This window comes from Dipodomys merriami, unplaced genomic scaffold, assembly GCF_024711535.1.
Source record: "Dipodomys merriami isolate MVZ:Mamm:240054 unplaced genomic scaffold, mDipMer1.0.p SCAF_2, whole genome shotgun sequence".
Lineage (NCBI taxonomy): Eukaryota > Metazoa > Chordata > Mammalia > Rodentia > Heteromyidae > Dipodomys > Dipodomys merriami.
In genome coordinates this window covers 73,430,218-73,449,625 of record NW_027203381.1, presented here as the reverse complement: position 1 = coordinate 73,449,625, position 19,408 = coordinate 73,430,218, and the positions used below count along the sequence as shown (strand labels likewise).

Genomic DNA, 19,408 nt, shown 5'->3' with positions numbered 1-19,408 from the left:
CTATTAGTTTTTGCAGTCTAACAATATTCTTCCTATTCAAGAACAAGAACCAAGGTCCAGGAACTCACACTGTAATCCTAACTACTCAAGAGCCTGAGATCTAAAGCTAGCCAGGGCAGACGAATCCAAGATTGTTTTCTCAAGTTAACCACCAAACAGATGGGAGTGGAGGTGTGACTCAAATGCCAATTATTTCTGATTTTCATTATAGGAGTCTTTCACTCCCTTAGTTTATTTCTATATGTGGGGTGTGTGTGTGTGTGTGTGTGTGTGTGTGTGTGTGTGTGTGTGTGAGAGAGAGAGAGAGAGAGAGAGAGAGAGAGAGAGAGAGAGAGAGAGAATAGGACTGCTTCTATAATTTCTCAGCAAATTCATTATGTGTAGAAAATCTACAATTTTATGCATTTATTTTTTGTATGTTTTTTATTGTAAAACTAATGTAAAGAGGGGTTGCAGTTACCTGAGCAAGGTAATGAGTACATTTCCTATAAGCATTGTTGCCTCCTCCTTTGTTTCCCCCAACCATCTGTTCCCTCCCACCTCCATAACCACCCTGCCCCTGCCCCACCTATGTTGTAAAGTTCATGTTCAACATAGTGTTTTGTACATCTCATTGTTACAATGCGTCAACCTGTATCCTTATTTAAGCATTTTATTTTTTCCCTTCCCCTCCCCGAATTAGAGACGTGTATATACAAGATGCAGGGCACCGATATCAAACACAGTGAAAATAGGGGTTATACTGTGGGGGAGGAACATACAAAGCAAAAAAGAAAAATCACATGGTACATTATAAATACTTTAGAAACAATAGCAAGAAAGAAAAAGATATTTGTGTCCCCATCTTGGGGTTCATTTCGCTTAACATCGTCTTACATGATCATATGTATACAGCTTTTGACCTTTTCTACTTTTCCTACACATGTACGAGTTATTGCAAATAAGAGAAACCATGGGACCTATGTTTCTTTGGGTTTAGCTTACTTCACTTAATATAATTTTTTCCAAGTCTTTCCATTTCCTAACAAATAGGGTAATGTCACTCGTTCTGATGAAGGCATAGAATTCTAGTGTATCTGTGTGTCTGTGTGTATCACATTTTTTCTTTTTTTTATTACATTTTCTTTAATTGTGAAAATACTGTACCACATTTTTTTCTTCATTCATCTACTGAAGGGCATCAGGGTTGGTTCCATATCTTAGCTATGGTAAATAATGCTGCAAGAAACATAGTTGTGCTGGTAGACTTAGTATAGCCTTGCTTGTGATCATTTGGGTAAATGCCCAAAGTGGGATTGCTGGGTCATAGGCAAGCTCTATATGGAGTCTTTTGAGGAACCTCCATACTGCTTTCCAAAGTGGTTGAACAAGTTTACACTCCCACCAACAATGCAGTAGGGTTCCCTTCTGGCCACATCCCATCCAGCATCTGTTGTTATTAGAGTTCTTGATTATAGCCATTCTAACTGGGGTGAGGTGGTATCTCAATGTTGTTTTGATTTGCATTTCTTTTATGGCTAGAGAGGTTGAGCAATTCTTTATGTGTCTATTGGCCATTCTTATTTCCTCTTCAGAGAACTATCTCTTTAAGTCTTTAGCCCACTTATTTATTGAGCAGTTGTTTCTTTGAGGATTTGTTGTTGGGGATTTAATTTTTTGACTTCCAAGTATATTTTAGATAAGAGACCCTTATCCGTTGTATGGCTAGTGAAGATCTTCTCCCAATTCATGGGCTTTCTATTGATCTTGCAAGCTATGTCCTTTGCCATGCAGAAGCTCTGCATTTCATGCAGTCCCATTTGTCCAACCTTTCTTTGATTTGTTGTGTTTCTGGGTCTCTATTACAAAAACTTCAGCCTGTGCCAAGGAGACCTAGAATTTCTCCTCTGCCTTCCTGTAATGTTTTCAGGGTGTCTGCTTTGACTTCAAGGTCTTTGATCCATTTGGAGTTGATTCTGGTGCAGGGTGATACATAAGGATATAGCTTTAGTTTTCTACAGGTGAATAACCAATTTTGCCACACCATTTACTGAAGAGGCTGTCTTTCTTCCATTCTATTTTTTTAGCTCCCTTGTCGAAGACATAGGTCTGTGGGTTCATTTCTGGGTTTTCAGTTCTATGCCATTGGCCCTTAGCTCTGTTCTTGTGCCAGTATCAAGCTGTTTTGATTACTATGGCTTTCTAGTAGAGGTTGAAATTTGGTATTGATATTCCTCCAGCACTGTTCCTTGTGAAGGATCGTTTTTGCTATTCAGGGTCTTTTATTGTTCCATATGAATTTTTGGATTGCTTCTTTTATTTCATTGAAGAATGAGGCTGGAATATTGATAGGTATCGCATTGAATTTGTAGATCGCTTTTGGAAGTATTGTCATTTTCACAATGTTGATCCTTCCAATGCAGGAGCATGGGAGGTTTTTCCACTTCCTAAGTTCTGCTTTGATTTCCTTTTTCAGGTTTTTAAAGTTTTCATCGTAGAGGTCCTTCGCTTTTTTTTTTTTTTTTTGGTCAGTCATGGGGCTTGAACTCTGGGCTTGGGCGCCATCCCTGCACTCTTCAGCTCTCCACTTGAGCTATAGCACCACTGCAGGTTTTCTAGTGGTTTACTGGAGATAAGAGTCTCACAGACTTTCCTACTGGGGCTGGCTTTGGACCATGATCCTCAGATCTCCTGAAATATCTAGGATTACAGGTGTGAGCCACCCAACACCCAGCTCCTTCACGTCTTTAGTTAAGCCATCTCCTTGGTATTTTATTTTGTGTGGTGTATTACAAAAGGAGTTGCCTTCCTGATTTCAGCCTCACTCCTCATTGTTGGCATACAGAAAAGCCATTGACTTTTCAGGGTTAATTTTATTCCCTGCTACTTTGCCAAAGTTTTGAATCAACTCGGGTAATTTAGGAGTAGAGTCCATGAGATTCTTTAAATACAAGATCATGTCATCTGCAAAAAGGAAGAGTTTTACATCATCTTTCCCTATTTGTATCCCCTTTATGTTTGCACCTAGTCTTATTGCTGTAGCTAGACATTCTAATACTAAATTGAAGAGAAGTGGAGAGAGTGAACATCTTTGTCTTGTTCCTGAGTTTAAAGGAAATGGCTTTAACTTTACACCATTAAGTATAATGCTGGCTCAAGGTTTGTCATATACAGCCTTTATTATATTGAGGTATGTTCCATGGAGCCTAGCTTTTCCAGAACCTTCATCATGAAGGGGTGTTGGATCTTGTCAATTGCTTTTTCTGCATCAATTGAGATAATCATGTGGTTCTTATCCTTGCTCTTGTTGATGTGATGAATTATATTAATTGATATGCATATACTGAACCAGCTTTGCATCCTTGAAATGAATCCTGTTTGATCATGGTGTATGATTTTTTGATGAGTTTTTTAAGTCGATGGGCCAAAATTTTGTTGAGAAGTTTTGCATCAATGTTCATCAAAGAAATGGGTCTATAGTTCTCTTTCTTTGATGAACTCCTGCCTGGTTTTGGGATGAGGGTTACAATGGCTTCATAGAATGAGTTTGGTAGTGAACTTTCTCTTTTAATTTCATTGAAGAGTTGGAGGAGTATTGCTATGAGTTCTACTTTGAAGGCCTTGTAGAATTCTGCTGTAAATCCATCCAGTCCTGGATTTTTCTTAGATGGGAGGTCTCTTATTGCTATTTCTATTTCAAAGCTTAATATGGGTCTGTTAAGTAGATTTAACTCATCTTGGTTTAGTTTTGGCATGTCGATATTTGCTAGGAAGTCTTCCATTTCTTCCAGATTCTCAAACTTACTAGCATAAAGGTTTGAGAAGTATTCCCTTATAATGTTCTGAATCTGAATGTTGTTTCTGTGTTGATGTTTCTCATCTCTGAGTTTATTTGGGTGTGCTCCCTTCTTTTTCTTTTATTTATTTATTTATTTTTATTTTTGTGAACATACTGTACAGAGGGGTTACAATTAGCTCCCTTCTTTTTCTGATAAGATTTGCTAAGGGTCTGTCAATTTTGTTAATTTTTTCAAAGAACGAACTCTGTTTTATTGATTCTTTCTAGGGTTTTTTTTTGGATTCTAATTCACTCAATTCTGATTTAATTTTAGTTATTTGTTTCTGGATTAAGGTTTAGCTTGCTGCTCATTTTCAAGGAGATTCAGATGTCTCAATAAATTGTTGGTTTAGATCTCTCCAATTTGTTGATGTAGGAACTCAGAGCTATAAACTTGTTTCTGAATACTACCTTTGCTTTGTCCCAGAGGAGCTGGTAGTTTGTGTGTTCAATTTTGTTGAATTTCCTTTCTAATCTCTTTCATGACCCACTGGTGGTTCAACAGTGTGTTGTTCAGCCTCCATGTGTTACAGGACTTTCTTTGGTGGTTTTTGGTATTGAGTCCTAATTTTATTCCCTTGTGGTCTGAGAGAATGCAGGGCATAATTTCAATGTTTCTGAATTTGGACAGGTTTGCTTTGTGACCTAAAATGTGGTCTATTTTGGAAAATGTTCTGTGTGTTGCTGAGAAGAATGTGTATTCTGATGCTGCTGGGTGACATATTTAGTAGATGTCTGTTAAATCTAGTTGATCTATGCAATTGTTTAGATCTGAGGTTTCTCTATTGAGTTTTTGCCGGGGTGATCTATCTAGTGGGGATAGTGGTGTGTTAAAGTCCCCAACAATTAATGTCTTTGGATCTATGTGCGATTTGAGAGAAAGTAGTGTTTCTTGGATAGATATGGATTGCTATATTGTTTGGTGAATAGATATTTAGAATTGTAATATCCTCCTGAAGGAGATATCCCTTAATTAGTATGTAGCAACCTTCTTGATCTCTTCTCACTAATTTTAAGTCTATTTTATTTGATATTATGATTGCAACTCTTGCCTGTTTATGGGGGCCATTTTCTTGGTAGATTTTATTCCAGTTTTCACTTTCAGAATATGTTTGTTTTTATGGGCAAGGTGTGACTCTTGAAGGCAGCAGATAGAAGGATCTTGCTTTTTAATCCAACTAGACAGTCTATGTCACTTAATATTAAGTCCATTAATATCGAGATTAGGATTGAGAGGTGTTTGGTAGTTCCTGCCATGTTATCCACCTTCTTAGGGGCTGTGACAACTGGGTTCTTCCTATGCTGCTTGGATTCTGTTTGGGTGAGGTTTCTTGGCATTTATTGTGCTCTTGTTGCTTTTCTGTGTGTAGGGCATCTTTTAAGTATCTTTTGTAGGGCTGGTTTGGTGGAGATATATTTTTTCACTTTTTCTTTGCTATGAAAGGTTTTTATTTGACCATCCATAATGATGGAGGGTTTAGCTGGGTACAGTATTCTTGGTTGATGCTGTTTGTCTTTAGGGCATGGCATACATCATTCCAGTCTCTTCTTGCTCTAATTGTCTCTGCTAAGAAATCTGAGGTGATTCTAATTAGTTTCCCTTTATAGGTGATTGAGCTTTTCTCCTTGACATCTTTAAGGATCCTTTCCTTGGTCTGAATTGATCTTGTGTGGATTAGGTGACAGTGGGATGTCCTGTTCTGGTCTGGTCTGTTCTTGTACCTGAATAGGCCAATCTTTTTGCATGTTTGGGAAGTTCTCTGCTAGGATCTGTTAAATAAATTTCCTAGACCATTAACTTCTATCTCTAGGTGCTCCTCTACACCCATTATCTTCAGATTAGGTCTTCTAATGGTGTCTTCTAAATGTTGAATAAATCTATCATATTTCTTGGATTTGTCTTGAATAGTTGTATGCTCTTTCTCTATAATATCTAGGCTGTCTTCAATCCCGGAGATTCAATCTTCTGCATGGCCTAACGTACTGTCAAGACTTTCTACTTTGTTTTTATTTTCTTTCCTTCTAATTGGTTGGCTTTCATGGCTTCAAATTTTTGTTGGAACTTTGTTTTATATCATGTATGGACTTAACTTCCTTAATTTGGTTTTCAGTGTTTATTCTCTCAGATCCCTTAGTTGATTGATTATGGTTTCATTGGACTCCCTTTCCTTCTGACAGGCTCCATTCAGCTTCCCTTTGTGGCCTCCCTGGATTCCTTCAGCTGTCTATTTATGGATTCCATGAATGCCTCCATTGGTCTTTGTCTATTCTCATCCCGCTCAAGCAATTCCTGTATTACTCTTCGATTAGCTTCCTCGTGCTCACGCGATGCCTGTATTACTCTTTTACTGTTCTCAGCCTGCTCATGCAATTCTTGTATTAATCTTTGATTAGCTTCCTCATACTCATGAGATTCTTATATTAATTTTTGGTTAGCCTCATATGCTCACGAAGTTCCTGTATTAATCTTTGGTTAGCCTCCTCTCTCTCCCTATCATGCTCATACTGAGTCCTTTGCAGGCTTTCAATCTTTTCATTCACCACCCTGTTTACCAATAATGTTTGTAGAGCTTTTTGGGAACTCTCCTCTGGATTATTCATTAACTATTCTGTCACCTGATTATCATGAGTGGGAGTTGAGATGCCTGGACTTGCTATTTTTCTTGTTTCTCCGGCTTGTTCTGCCCATTTGGTATGAAAATAACACCAATTTCACGCTAGAACACTATTTTAAAGCAACCAGAGTCCTGTAGTTGCACAGATTGATCAACGCAGTCAAAATGCCTGCAGATACAATCTATTTCAACAGATAATCCAATTCAACATCAAACTACTATGGATTAACGGGTTAAGAACATCAAAGAGGGATTAAGCAGACCAGAAATTAATAGGTTTAGGGAGAATTGTTGGGAAAAATAGGATTAGAGGAATGTGGAGAGGTAAAAGGAAAGAGTGAACTTAACCAAGCTCTAATTTCAGAGAGGAAACGGATATAACAGAATGAAAAGAGGACAGAAAGAAACAAAAAATTAAAAAACAAAAATTTAAATTTAAAAAATGAAACACTTAAAAATTATGTAAGTATAAATAGTATTGATAGAAGAAAAGGATAGAATGAGGAGACAAAAAGGAAAAATAATAAAAATCTAAAAATGGAATACTTAAAAATTATATAAGTATAAAGAAATAATACTACTATTAAAGGAGTTAAGCCTAAGAGGTTGTGAATTGAGTAATCAATTTTTGAATTAAGTATGCACGCAATGAAGGATAAGGTCTAATAATTGATGCTCGTTATGTATCTGGAGATGAGCAGAACAGCAATTATGTTGCAAAAAAAAAAAAAAAGGACCAAAAGGTTAAGAGATTTCAAAAACAAAAATAACACACACACCTAAGTAAAAATTGCAAAAGAAAAAAAATCGAAAACAATTTTTAAATTAAAAATAGAAAAAACGTGTTCTTTGATTTTTTTCTTTTTTTTTGGGGGGGGGGGGAGGATCTTGTATCTCCTCCGTGTCTGTAACCAGTCTCTTGGTGGAGTCTCTGGTTTGCTTGTGGTATTTGGTTTTCCTTTGGCTTGATTGGTTTCTTAAGTCAGTTGTTTTGAGCAGGCAGAAAGCTCTGCCTTACCCAGGTCTTTGTGATCCTCCTCCCAGGCTAGTTCAGTGGGAGGGAGATCTACTTGAGTATCAAAAAAGAGGGAGATGGCTATTTCCTCTAGCTTGGACTTGCTGTGATGATGCTACATTGTGGGTAGGGTTGAAGCCTATCAGCAGTCAGTAGCTTTTCCCTGAGGGGCTAGCTCCTGAGACACTCACAGAGCCCAGCCTGGAGCCATTCTCAGGATTTATGTTTACTGAGTTTCACTTTTTTCTTTTACCCCTCCAACTGCTAAATCTGGGGCCTAGGCTGCAGTGGGGAGGGCCAGCCTCTGGCTCTGTTTACCCAGGGAAGAAAGCCACTCCTCCGGGGGCGGAGCTTACTCTGCCTGGGAAGGGCAGAGGTGTGAGGTACCCTGAGTGTGAGCAGGGCAGGTCAGGTACCTGTGACCTGTTGAATGGCTCTTATTTTTTTTCAAGGCCTGATTGGAGCTAGCTGCTTCAGCTAGACCTTTGTCAGTATCAAAGATGGAGTTCTCTGGTGGTGAAGGAGGGGCTACCTTCCCATAATGCTCCAAGAAAAGGAGTGAGGATGTCTTGGGTCTACTCATACCAGTCTCTTGGTTTCCAGGCCGTCCATGGTCTGCAATCAGCATGATGAGGATTTTTGCTCCTTGTCAGTTCTTGCTGGTGGAGAAGAATCTGCTCACACACTGGCTCTGGTGCCTTTGTCCCAGACTCTCTCTGTTGATATGGAAGCCCCAGCAGCAGCAGCCACCATGGCTGCTGAGGCAGACACCGACAAGTGCTCAGATCTGTCTCCTTAACCAAGCTGCCTGAATTTTTCCTCTCTGGCCAAACTGTATTGTGATGGCACACTTGATGTGATTCTCTGGCCTAGCACTGTTCACTGGAACACTAAAATTGTTTTCTATGCGAGAGCTTGGTTAGCCTCCAGCACCATCTTCCTCTGAACTCTATGCATTCATTTTCTGTCCTACTTTAGTGTTTTTATCTGCTCTGATAGTCTCAAGTTTTTTACATCTAGAATCATCTAAAAATGGGTAATTTCTTTCTCCTTTTCCTATTTGTTTCTTTTCCCCTTTTATTTCATTTTCCTGCCTAATTGTCCTAGCTAAAACTTCTAGTCCTGAGGACTGCAGGTATATGTAGGCTGAGTGGTAGAACATTTGCCTAGCATGTATAAGGTCCTGAGTAAAATCCCTAGTACTAAAAACAAACCAAAACTAAGGCACTGAAAAAGAGTACTGGGAGTGGATACCCTTATTTTGTACATGATCTCAGAAGGAATGCTTTCAATTTCTCCCCATTGAGTATGGTGTTAATTGTATGCTAAAGCTAGCAATGATCATATTGAGGTATATGTTCAAGGCTTTTATCATGAAAACTCATTGAATTGGATCAAACAATTTTTCTCCATTTATTGAGATGACATAGTTTTTACCCTTCATTTGCTTCATGTGCTCTATTACATTTATTGATTTGTGTATTCTGAGATATTATTGCATCCTGGGAATGAAACCAATTTAATTTTGGCCTAAGATCTTTTGACAAGCTACTGAATTCAATTTACAATTTCATTGAGGACTTTTTACATTGGTCTATTGGGATATTGATCTATAATTCTTTTTTAAATTATATTTTATTATCTTTAAGTAGTTGTACAAAGGAGTTACCATTCAACAAATCAGTTTATCAATACAATGCATCTTGACCAAGGTGTCTCTCCTTTTATCATTCTCCCCCATCCCTACCAACCCGTCCCTCAATTTTCTTACTTTCATAGGATATGCATTGAATATTATGACTACATTCTTCCCCCTTCTGCTCGTTTATCCTCTACCCGTTAACTTTCCCCCACACCTTTCAAAGGCCAGTTTCCTGGTATTCATTTTGTTGGGCTTTGAGTTTTCTTTTTTGTTGTGTCCAAAGCAATGCTGCCCTCCTAGAATGAGATTGAAAGGCATCCTTCCCTTCTCCCATTCTGGAGAACAGTTTAAGAAGCAATGGCGTTCTTTAAAGTTTGGTAAAATTCAATGGCAACATCATCTGGTCCTAAGCTGCTTCTTGTTGGGACACTTTTTACTGGCCTATTCAGGTTTTTAAAAATATCCTCTTGGTTCAAAAACCAAGGCTCCATCAACTAGGCCACACAAGGAGACCTTATCCTACCTAACACTGTGAATATGTTATTTATAAAGTGATTTGAGGACCAAGAGTTATCAGTAAAGTTGGAATTTTCTGCAGTGACAGTTAATACACTCTAGTAATTGAGATTTGAATTATGTTGTATGGGGATTTATGTTATTTACATATACCATGGTAACTGGGATTTGTGCATATCTGAATCTTTCAAATTGAAGAATGTCTGCTAACACTAGTGAATAAGTTGGAAGTGACTACACATGCAGGGCCAGGACTGCCAAAAATAAAGTACAGTTGACTCATTTGCCCTCAGATTTGAAAAATACAGGTAAAAAGATCTGAGTTTTGTCTTGTACTGTAGTTCAAGGCCACAAGAAATCTAAAAGCAATTCAGCTTTTCTCTTTAAGAAATATGGTATCCACGGAAATGAAAAAACCTCAAGAAATACAGCCAAGTGTGGTGATATATGCCAATAATCCCAGTACTCTGAAGGCTGGGTTTTAGTCCAAAGCCCACCTAAGCAATGCATAAAGACATCCTATTTTTTAAAAATACTAAATTTCTCAAGAAATGATATAATAATATACTTTCCCCCATATCTGTCCCATCATTGGCCCAATTCCCCACTGAAAAAAGAGACTCCATGTACCTTATAAATTAATACCCAACTAATGATGTTTTTTTACACTGTAGGGGGAAAAAGTGTCATTTTTTATGCTTACCAATAACCATAAAGAAAAATAGCTCTTCTAATAGCTGATTAAGAACATACTAAACCCTTCCTATGTGCTCATTATTGAATAAGCCATGGAAATGGAAATAAGAGACATAGGTTTCTGACACTCTTGATAAAATACAATTTGTTCAATATTGAAGTGGTGATATAAAGTTTCTCATAAGTCCATTTTAATTCAATAGCCAAAGGATCAATTCTATACTTCTGATAGTGACTACAAAGTTCAATCTTCTTAGTATACGTATTCTTGTCACACCATACACAGGCAGAGGCATGTAGAGGCTGAAAGGTGTGTTTTCCCTACCTGGCAGTTGTCATATGTGCAACTGCAGCAAACATCTGATCTTATTGAACAAGACACACACACACACACACACACACACACACACACACACACACACACACACACACACACACACACACACACACACACACACACACACACACACACTTCACAATGTATTAAGATTCCAAAATTTTCATTGTATGAATTGGAGAAGAAAAAGGAAAAGAAACAGCATTTCATGAAAATTCAACATTTAATGAAAACTCATTCCTGAACTCTACATACCAAATTTTATTGTATAGAATTCATACCTTCTCAGTCAATACTATTTTATAATATTACTTCAGAAGTCTCAATATTAGAGGAAAACGTCACATCACACAATGGCGTTGTGCATGAAGCACAATGCTTATTCACCAGTGGCTCCTACTGGGTCTCTACCATGAGTGCCTGAGTTATGGACATGAAGAAAATGCCTCTAAGGCAGCAGCTCCATTTCCTTCATGTTTAACTCACGTAGGACCCAAAAGTGCAGAGTGCATATTTCAAGCATACATTTCAAACTTTGGTAATGCTGTAATAAATTAGGAAAGGTAAGTTCTTAGATACTCTTTGAGTATAATCATTCAACCTGTCATTTCACTCTCTCCCTCCTTGCAAAGTCTTTTGTGTCACTACAGGGAGTAGACCTTGATCCATACTTTGAAACTCACTACAGAATTTGTGCCTTAAATTCAAGACTTGTCAGTTGGTGTTGATAAAGCTGGTGAGAGGGCAATCTCTGCTCTTTTCAGGTGACTATTCACATCAGTCCTCCTTGGGATGTGGTCTACCCCACAATTACACATCGAAGTCCTTCAGATCCCCCCAGCTGGCACCGAGTTTTACTCTCACTTTCAGCTTCACAGAGAGTTTTATGGCACTTTCCATTTCATTCTTGACAATCTGAGCTACCTACCAAAGGGGGAAAAAGGGTTAATAATCTCTGCCTAATCAAAGGATGTGTCCCAACTTGCCCGCTGAGATAATAAACCAGAACAGAGGTCTGTTCAGTGCTACTGAAAGCCAACCAGAAAAGAACCAGGAGGCTCATTCTGTCCTTCACAGCTGAGCAAAAGATCTGACCACTTGAATCAGAATGTTCAGAGCTTAGAAGCTTGCTAAATTCTTTAGAAAAGACTTTAAAGTCTTTAGTTTCAAGACTCCCAAATTCTTCTGTTCTCCAAACAAACATATCAGGTATGACTCTAAGCTGTCTTTGCTCCATCTGTAAGGACTAGACATTTTACAGCCTCTGTACCAGGGTACATTTCCCCAGCATCTCATGCATGGGGAAGAATAGGGGAAAGCTGTCTAGCTGAGCTACAGTGTTTCAGCTTCCCAGAATGCGGAACGCACACTGCAAAAATACCTTAACCACATCCTCTTCTGCCACTTCATATAAAAGCTCGTCATGGAGTTGAAGGATGAAAAAGCCTCCTCTGATTGGGCAGAAGATTCCTGGCAGTCTTCCTTTGAGCAACAATCCTACCATAGGAAAAAAGAGCAAAGCTGAGCAGCATGTCACTGAGCCATAGGATAAATGTTTTCTTTTTCCTTTTGTTTTTGAGATCATGAGAAACCACAGGAAATGTCATGAAAGTAGCAAGCTAGTCTGCCCATTATGTAAATCCAAATCCCCAACAACTCCCTTCAAGAGAGGAGTCTACCAGTGAAGTCAGAAAACAGGATGCACATAATGCTGCTTCACATTGGTCTCATTTCTCAGAAACAGACACTTTCTCTCTTTCCACAGAGTTTTATAAACCTTATGAATGTGGCACCACGCAGACCAGGGCCCAATTACTAATCCAGGAATGGGAGCTCAAGGCCGGGGAGTGTTTCATAAAGAGCTACCCCATGTCTCCTTACGGTTACATGTAACACTGTGGTAGAATCAGTGCTTCCCTAATTAGACACCACATTCTAGACAATTCTAAGCCTTAGAATTACTAGGCTCAATATTTGGATATGGGAATGTTTGTAAATGCCCTGAAGTTGCACTTAGGAGCATTTGTGGCTAGGCACCGACGCCTAACATCTGTAATCCTAGCTACCCGGGAGGTTGAGAATAGGAGGATGGTCGCTTAAGGATAGCTGAGCAAAAAGTTCACAAGAATCCTTCCCATGCCTTCATTACAAAGGGAGTCTGAGATTGGGAGGAAGCAATCTTAGCCACACAAGTCCATGAGACCTCATCTCAATGGAGGGAAGTGGAGCGTTACGGTGAATGCTTGTCATCCCAGCTATGACAGGAAGCTTACAAAGGAAGATTGTAAGACCCTATCTTAAAAATAACCATTGCAAGCCAATGCCACTGGCTAAAACACCCTATCTCAAAAATAACCATTGCAAGCCAATGCCACTGGCTAACATCTGTAATTCTAGCTAATGTAGGAGGCTGAAATCTGAGACTCACACTTTGGAGCCAGCCTGGGAAGACAAATCGGAGAGACTCATCTTCAATTAACCAGCAAAAACCCAGAAGTAGAGATGTGAATTAAGTGGTAGAGTGCCAGCTTTGAGTACAAATACAAGTTCAAGCCCTGATACAGGCACAAAAAGCAGCCTTCTAAGAAAGAAAGAAAAGAAAGAAAGAAAGAAAGAAAGAAAGAAAGAAAGAAAGAAAGAAAGAAAGAAAGAAAGAAAGAAAGAAAGAAAAGAAAGAAAGGAAGAAAGGAAGGAAGAAAGGAAGGAAGGAAGGAAGGAAGAAAGGAAGGAAGGAAGGAAGGAAGGAAGAAAGGAAGGAAAGAAAGAAGGAAAAAGAAAGAAAGAAAGAAAGAAAGAAAGAAAGAAAGAAGGAAGGAAGGAAGGAAGGAAGGAAGGAAGAAAGAAAGAAAGAAAGAAAGAAAGAAAGAAAGAAAGAAAGAAGGAAGGAAGGAAGGAAGGAAGGAAGGAAGGAAGGAAGGAAGGAAGGAAAGAAAGAAGGAAAGAAAGAAGGAAAGAAAGAAGGAAAAAGAAAGAAAGAAAGAAAGAAAGAAAGAAAGAAAGAAAAGAAAGAAAGGAAGAAAGGAAGGAAGAAAGGAAGGAAGGAAGAAAGGAAGGAAGAAAGGAAGGAAGGAACAAAGGAAGGAAGAAAAGAAGGAAAGAAAGAAAAGGAAAAGAGAAAGAAACCATGGCTTGAAAATGACGAAGAGCCACTGTAGGTGGGCTTAGCTATACCACTTCCTATCTATCTGGACCTCTTAGTAGATCATGCCTCTGATCATTAAACTCAGGCTCAACATGAATCTTTTTGCATAACTGGCTCTTCCTCCTTTCACATATGACTTTAACTGTCTGTCTGTAGCCTACATTTGCTCATATGTAGTTCTCAGGAAGTAGGAGATTCGAGGTCACTGAGCCAATTGCAAGCCACTTCCACACCAGACTACGAAGCTGTGTGCCTGCGTGTCAGTCTGGCTAAGATCTAATCAGCCCCACTGGGCCCCACTTAGCTCATACCACTGATTATTGCAAGTGTTTCTCATAAACACCTTTATCCTCTTAATTTCCCAGGACTCAGAATGCTGTGACCCTTCTGTTTCTTGTGTACCCTGCTTTCTCAGGCTCACCCTGCTATGATCTCACTCGCCTGTACTTCCTTAACGTAGCCTGACACATCATCTTCAGTGACAGTCCCATAACTCATCCATAAATAATATTGCCTAAATTCTCATTTGTCACTCATCACTTGATGTGAGGAGTTAAGTATTTCAGTCAGGTATTATATCTTCCTTCTTTTTGGTTATTTACCTTAAAAAGTGAGCAACTTCTAAATCTCCTATCTTTATATAACTAGCTAGATCATTCTCTATAACCTCTACATATACATTTGCCTCTACTGGAAGCAGAAAATTCCATCCTGCTGCTCTGTATCAAAACCTACCTCCAGCAGTCTACTCTTCCCTGACGTGGTCCAAATTTTCTTTCCCCCCATGACTTCCATCATGATTTGATAGTCTCAATGACAGTGAAATGACATTTAATTTAAAGCAAAGGTATGGATATGTGACAAAGAAAATTCTGTGTACTTGTTAGAACAAGAAATAATTCAAACAATAAGAACAAAAGACTTTTTTTTTTTTTTTGGTCGGCTGTGGGGCTTGAACTCTGGGCCTGGGCACTGTCCCTGTGCTCTTCAGCTCAAGGCGAGCACTCTACTGCTTGAGCCATAGCACCACTTCCAGTTTTCTAGTGGCTTATTGGAGATAAGAGTCTCACAGACTTTCCTGCTAGGGCTGGCTTTGAACCACAATCCTCAGATCTCAGCCTCCTGAGAAGCTATGATTAAAGGTGTTAGCCACCAGCACTTGGCTAAGAACAAAAGACTTTTAACACAACAAGAAAAGATGACCTCATCAGCTTAGGATCACATGTGATAAGGAGGTTGTCTCGAAGTATATTCCCTGACTTCAAAGAACACAAAAGGTTAAAGCGGGGATCTTGGCAAAGGACAAACCTGCTCTGTCTCTTTGGAGCATACCCTCTCGATGACCATGTGATTTGAAGATCGAGTGAAAGGTCTCTAGTTTCTTCTGGATGTTAACTGTGGCTACTTTGACTATATCAGCTGCTGATCCTTGGACTGTTGTGTTGATAGCCTGACGCTCAGCCTACAAAAGACAGTAAACAGTTGTATGTCAGACGCACATGGTTTCATAGTTGCCCTCAGTATCTGTGAATTAGTGATCATATTTGCTTCCAGAATGGCCATCTGGACTGAGCTATGACCTAGGACATCAATCATTAGGCTACATCCTAAGAATAACAACCACAATGATCTACAACTCAACATTCTGGGCTGTCCAAGGGAGGATAGATTAACTAGAAGATCAGAATGCTTCTGTTCAGAAAACTTCAACACTCAGTTGTTGAAGGGAATTGGCATGTATATATTCTCTCTCCTCTTCTTCCTTGCAAGATTGGCTTCTAGGTTTAGAGAAATATGTGGCAAACAAAGGGGAGTGTGGTCACTGACACCCCTTTGGCTCTGTCTGGAACCATGGCTGGCTGTTCTGCTTCTGAGGGCCTCACAGTGATATGTGCTGAAGGGGTCAGTATGTGGTAAGGCCTTGGGCTTCTCACCTGCTAACAGGGGCCCCAATGCCCTCTGTATTGTCTGTCATGTCTTGGCCCCCAGTTTAGATTGCCCAGTGTCTTTCATGATTTAACTATTATTGATAATGGCACTTTTTCAAACTAAGGACTTTTTATTTTAATTAAATAATTTAATTAAATTTTTAAAATCTTACATCAATTGTTAGTCCGAATCCTAAAATAACAACTATAATAATACACAGCTCAATATTCTAGGCTGGCCAAGTGAGCATAGAAGAGTTAAGTTTAGAAAAGTTAAGACACTTTAAGGACCCCAAAACTGCAGTACACTTATAATGTATCTAGTAACTCAATTTTGTTTTATGTTACATTTACACCATCAATGTGCTAGATGTTCTAAACTTCACTCCAAAAGATTTATTCTTCAAATTACTCTTAATTCTAAAGATATAAGAGCATTCTTTATGATGTGGGTTGAACTGTCCTAAATTTGTCTCCCATACCAATGACCACATGGTCCTAAGCCAGACATTAAAGAATGACTGAATTTATGAGTAATATTGACTCCTTTTCCTCGAAACTATGTACCTCTGTGTGGCAGACTGCATTATTGTTAATATTCCTGGTTGCCTTTCTGTCATATCTCACAGCCCCAGCTAGGAGCATTATATTGGAGGGAATGTTAAAGAATGGTTTTGGCTTCAGTCCAATGCAATATAAGAGATGAAACATGTAGGAGTTGTAAGAGTGTCTAAACCAACACACACACAAAACAGGGCAAAAACCCAAACAAAAAATATGGAGCAAAGCCATAGTCATGCTAGAACCAAACTACAACATGAATGAAAAAGTTTCTGATAATAAGCCACTAAAATTTAAGAGTTGATTTTGCTATGCACAAATTTTAATGCCAAAAAGCAGAAGAAAAGTTATTGGGTTGTAATACCACACTCAAAAATATAATGTGTAGCTGGCTTCATCTAACAAGTAGAAAAGTACCCCTAAAACTTTCCATTCCTTCTAGAAGCATGGCTTCTAGTTCATCCTCACTCAGTTATCCATTTCTGATAGTCTTTTTCTCACTCCTAGCAATTTTTTTTTGCCCAGTACTGTGGCTGGAACTCAGGGCCTGGATGATATCCCCTGGGCCTCTGTGTTCCAGGCTAGTGCTCTACCACTTGAGCAACAGCACCACTTCCTGCTTTTTTGAGTAATTTATTGGAGTCTCACACTATTCTTCCCAGGTTAGTTTTGAGCCGCAGTCCTCAGATCGCAGCCTCCTGAGTAGCTAGGATTACAGTTGTGAGCCACTGGCGCCCTGCCCAAAACTTACTAGGCTTCAGGAGTATGTTTAAGTCCTGCTTCCTCCTTGAAGTTGAAGTCCTTGAAGTTGAAGTAATTGAGAACGGAAAGGATGTTTTTATAATTGTTTGTCTTATCACTTGGACTTAATACTACTGCTGTGTAGTTTACTGAGATATATGATAAGGACCTGATAAATATCTGCTGTCAGTGGACAGATGGGAGGTTGGACACTAAAGTAATAAAAAGCCAACTGTTCCTTTAAGACCCGAAAAAGCATTAGTGCTGTGAAGCCTTTGAGTGACAGAACAGAGGAAGGACAAAATCCATACAGTTAAAATAGGAAGATATGGAAAAAGAAGCTTAAATGTGCAGATACATGTAAAACTTTTATAAATCACAATGATTTCAGACAATTTTAGCAACAGATAAATATTATCAATATTATTTTAAATGATGTTAAAAATAGCCTTATCTAGTCTTTTGGATATCACAATAATCTCTAATGAGGAAGTATTTTGGGTTTTGATTTTAATGTATATCCACTTATACTGATAGAAGCAACTTTAAAATACACAAACAAGAAAACAGGACAAAAATCATATTTGACTATCTGGCTAATCTTTGAGGAATGTTTATAGTCTAATTCAATATGGCAAATCATTATACAATCAGCAATATTAAGAATTAAATGCACTTACAACTTGTTATAAACCTAATAAATATTTGGTATACTGAAGTAGAACAGCTTTAATTGAAGTATTAAATTAAATGACGCTTATATTATCCTCCTAAAGATTGCTATCACTTCAGACCTGCTTAATAAAACCAATGGGTAGTAGGTATACACACACACACACACACACACACACACACACACACACACACACACACGAGCCAATTAATATGCTAGTACTACTAGGAGGAAATTATAGTTTTTGTTGAAGAAATCTACATCACTAAAATGTTAAAAATGTAGAGCAATTTCAACATACATGAGCTTTGTGATAAGGGTTGCTGTCTTTGATTCCTGGCAAATATCTACGCCTTCCCAAAACGGTCTGAACAAACCCATCTCTTTTACAATTCTTCACAGTCTCTTTCATGAAATGACTAATACCTACAAAGAAAATACAGAAATACTTAGTTAAAATCAAACTACATCCTTCATTGCATTCACTGGTTCCAATAAACATATCTAAATTTACAAAAAACCTCCCAGGATTCTTACTGATAGTACATCGTTGAAACAACACATCATTTACTTTCTGTAGATCCCGATAAAAACAAAAGGAACTCTAATATAACATGATCTTTGTCCCTCCTCTACCCTGCAGTGCTGGGGATCAAACCTGAGATTTATTAAAAAACTAAGCAAGAGTTCTACCACTGAGCTACACCCCTAGCCCTTATCTTGAGACAAAGTCACACTATGTAGCTTAAGCTGACTTTGAACTTGTTATGTAATCCCAGGCTGCCCTCAAACTTGTAATCTTTCTGATTCTGCCTCTGGAGTATTGAGATGACAAGTATGTACAACCATAGTAAGCTCTATATCTTTTTAAATCAACAATAGCAAAATATGTGCTACACAATCTCAGAACAGCAGGTACCTAGACAGTTTACTCTAGGATCTTGAGACCATTTGACACTACTTTTCTGCTTCTTTTTTCCCTACTGTTTTCTACTCAATGATCCTATTCTATCTTTACTCTTTCCTCTTACCATTTTGAAGCTTAAACATTTCAATAATACCTGGGTACTAAATATTATTACATGCCTGTAATCCTAACTACTCAGGAAGTTGAGATCTGAGAATGGAGATTCAAAGCCAACCTGAGAAGACAATTCTGTGAGAGTCTTATCACCAATCAACCAGCATTTTCTCAGACAATTGATAATACAATTGCAAGCTCCGATGATTAAGTATATGCTTAACTTTGCCAAAAGAGACATATAGTTTTCTGAAGTGATGTTACTATTTTATAATCATACCAGTAAGAGAAAAGTGATACAATGGCAATTTTTGTTTGTTTTTAATTTTAGCCATTAAAATTAATGTAATGCCATTTCTCTAGTTTTCCTGTGACTAATAATAACACTTAATGTGGTCATTCATATTTTGGGGTAAACTATCTATTCAATCTTTTAGCTTTTGTACTGGACTGTTAGAGCATATATTCTGAATACAATTTCTTTGTTGGCTAATAGATAATATAAATATAAACTGTGCTTGGGCTGGGAAGGTGGCTCAGTGGTAGAGCGCTTTCCTTGCAAGCCTGAGGCCCTGGGTTCGATTCCTCAGCACCATATAAGCAAAAAGAAAAAAGCTGGCAGTGGCGCTGTGGCTCAAGTGGTAGAGCTCTAGCCTTGAGCTGAAGAGCTGAGGGACAGCGTCCAGGCCCAGAGTTCAGGCCCC

General features: G+C 38.5%; 1 protein-coding gene across 1 annotated transcript in view; it reads right to left on the bottom strand.

Annotated features, from left to right (window-relative positions):
• Positions 1 to 10,842: 10,842 nt before the first annotated feature.
• Polq (DNA polymerase theta) overlaps positions 10,843 to 19,408 on the bottom strand; it is a 68,046-nt gene continuing 59,480 nt past the window's right edge. Inside the window, exons 27-30 of the mRNA XM_070028867.1 lie at positions 17,985 to 18,109; positions 15,089 to 15,242; positions 12,020 to 12,135; positions 10,843 to 11,562 (exon numbers count right to left, since the gene is read on the bottom strand). Coding sequence (XP_069884968.1) covers positions 11,449 to 11,562; positions 12,020 to 12,135; positions 15,089 to 15,242; positions 17,985 to 18,109 — 509 coding nt within the window. The 3' untranslated portion in view covers positions 10,843 to 11,448. The remainder of the gene's footprint in view (positions 11,563 to 12,019; positions 12,136 to 15,088; positions 15,243 to 17,984; positions 18,110 to 19,408) is intronic.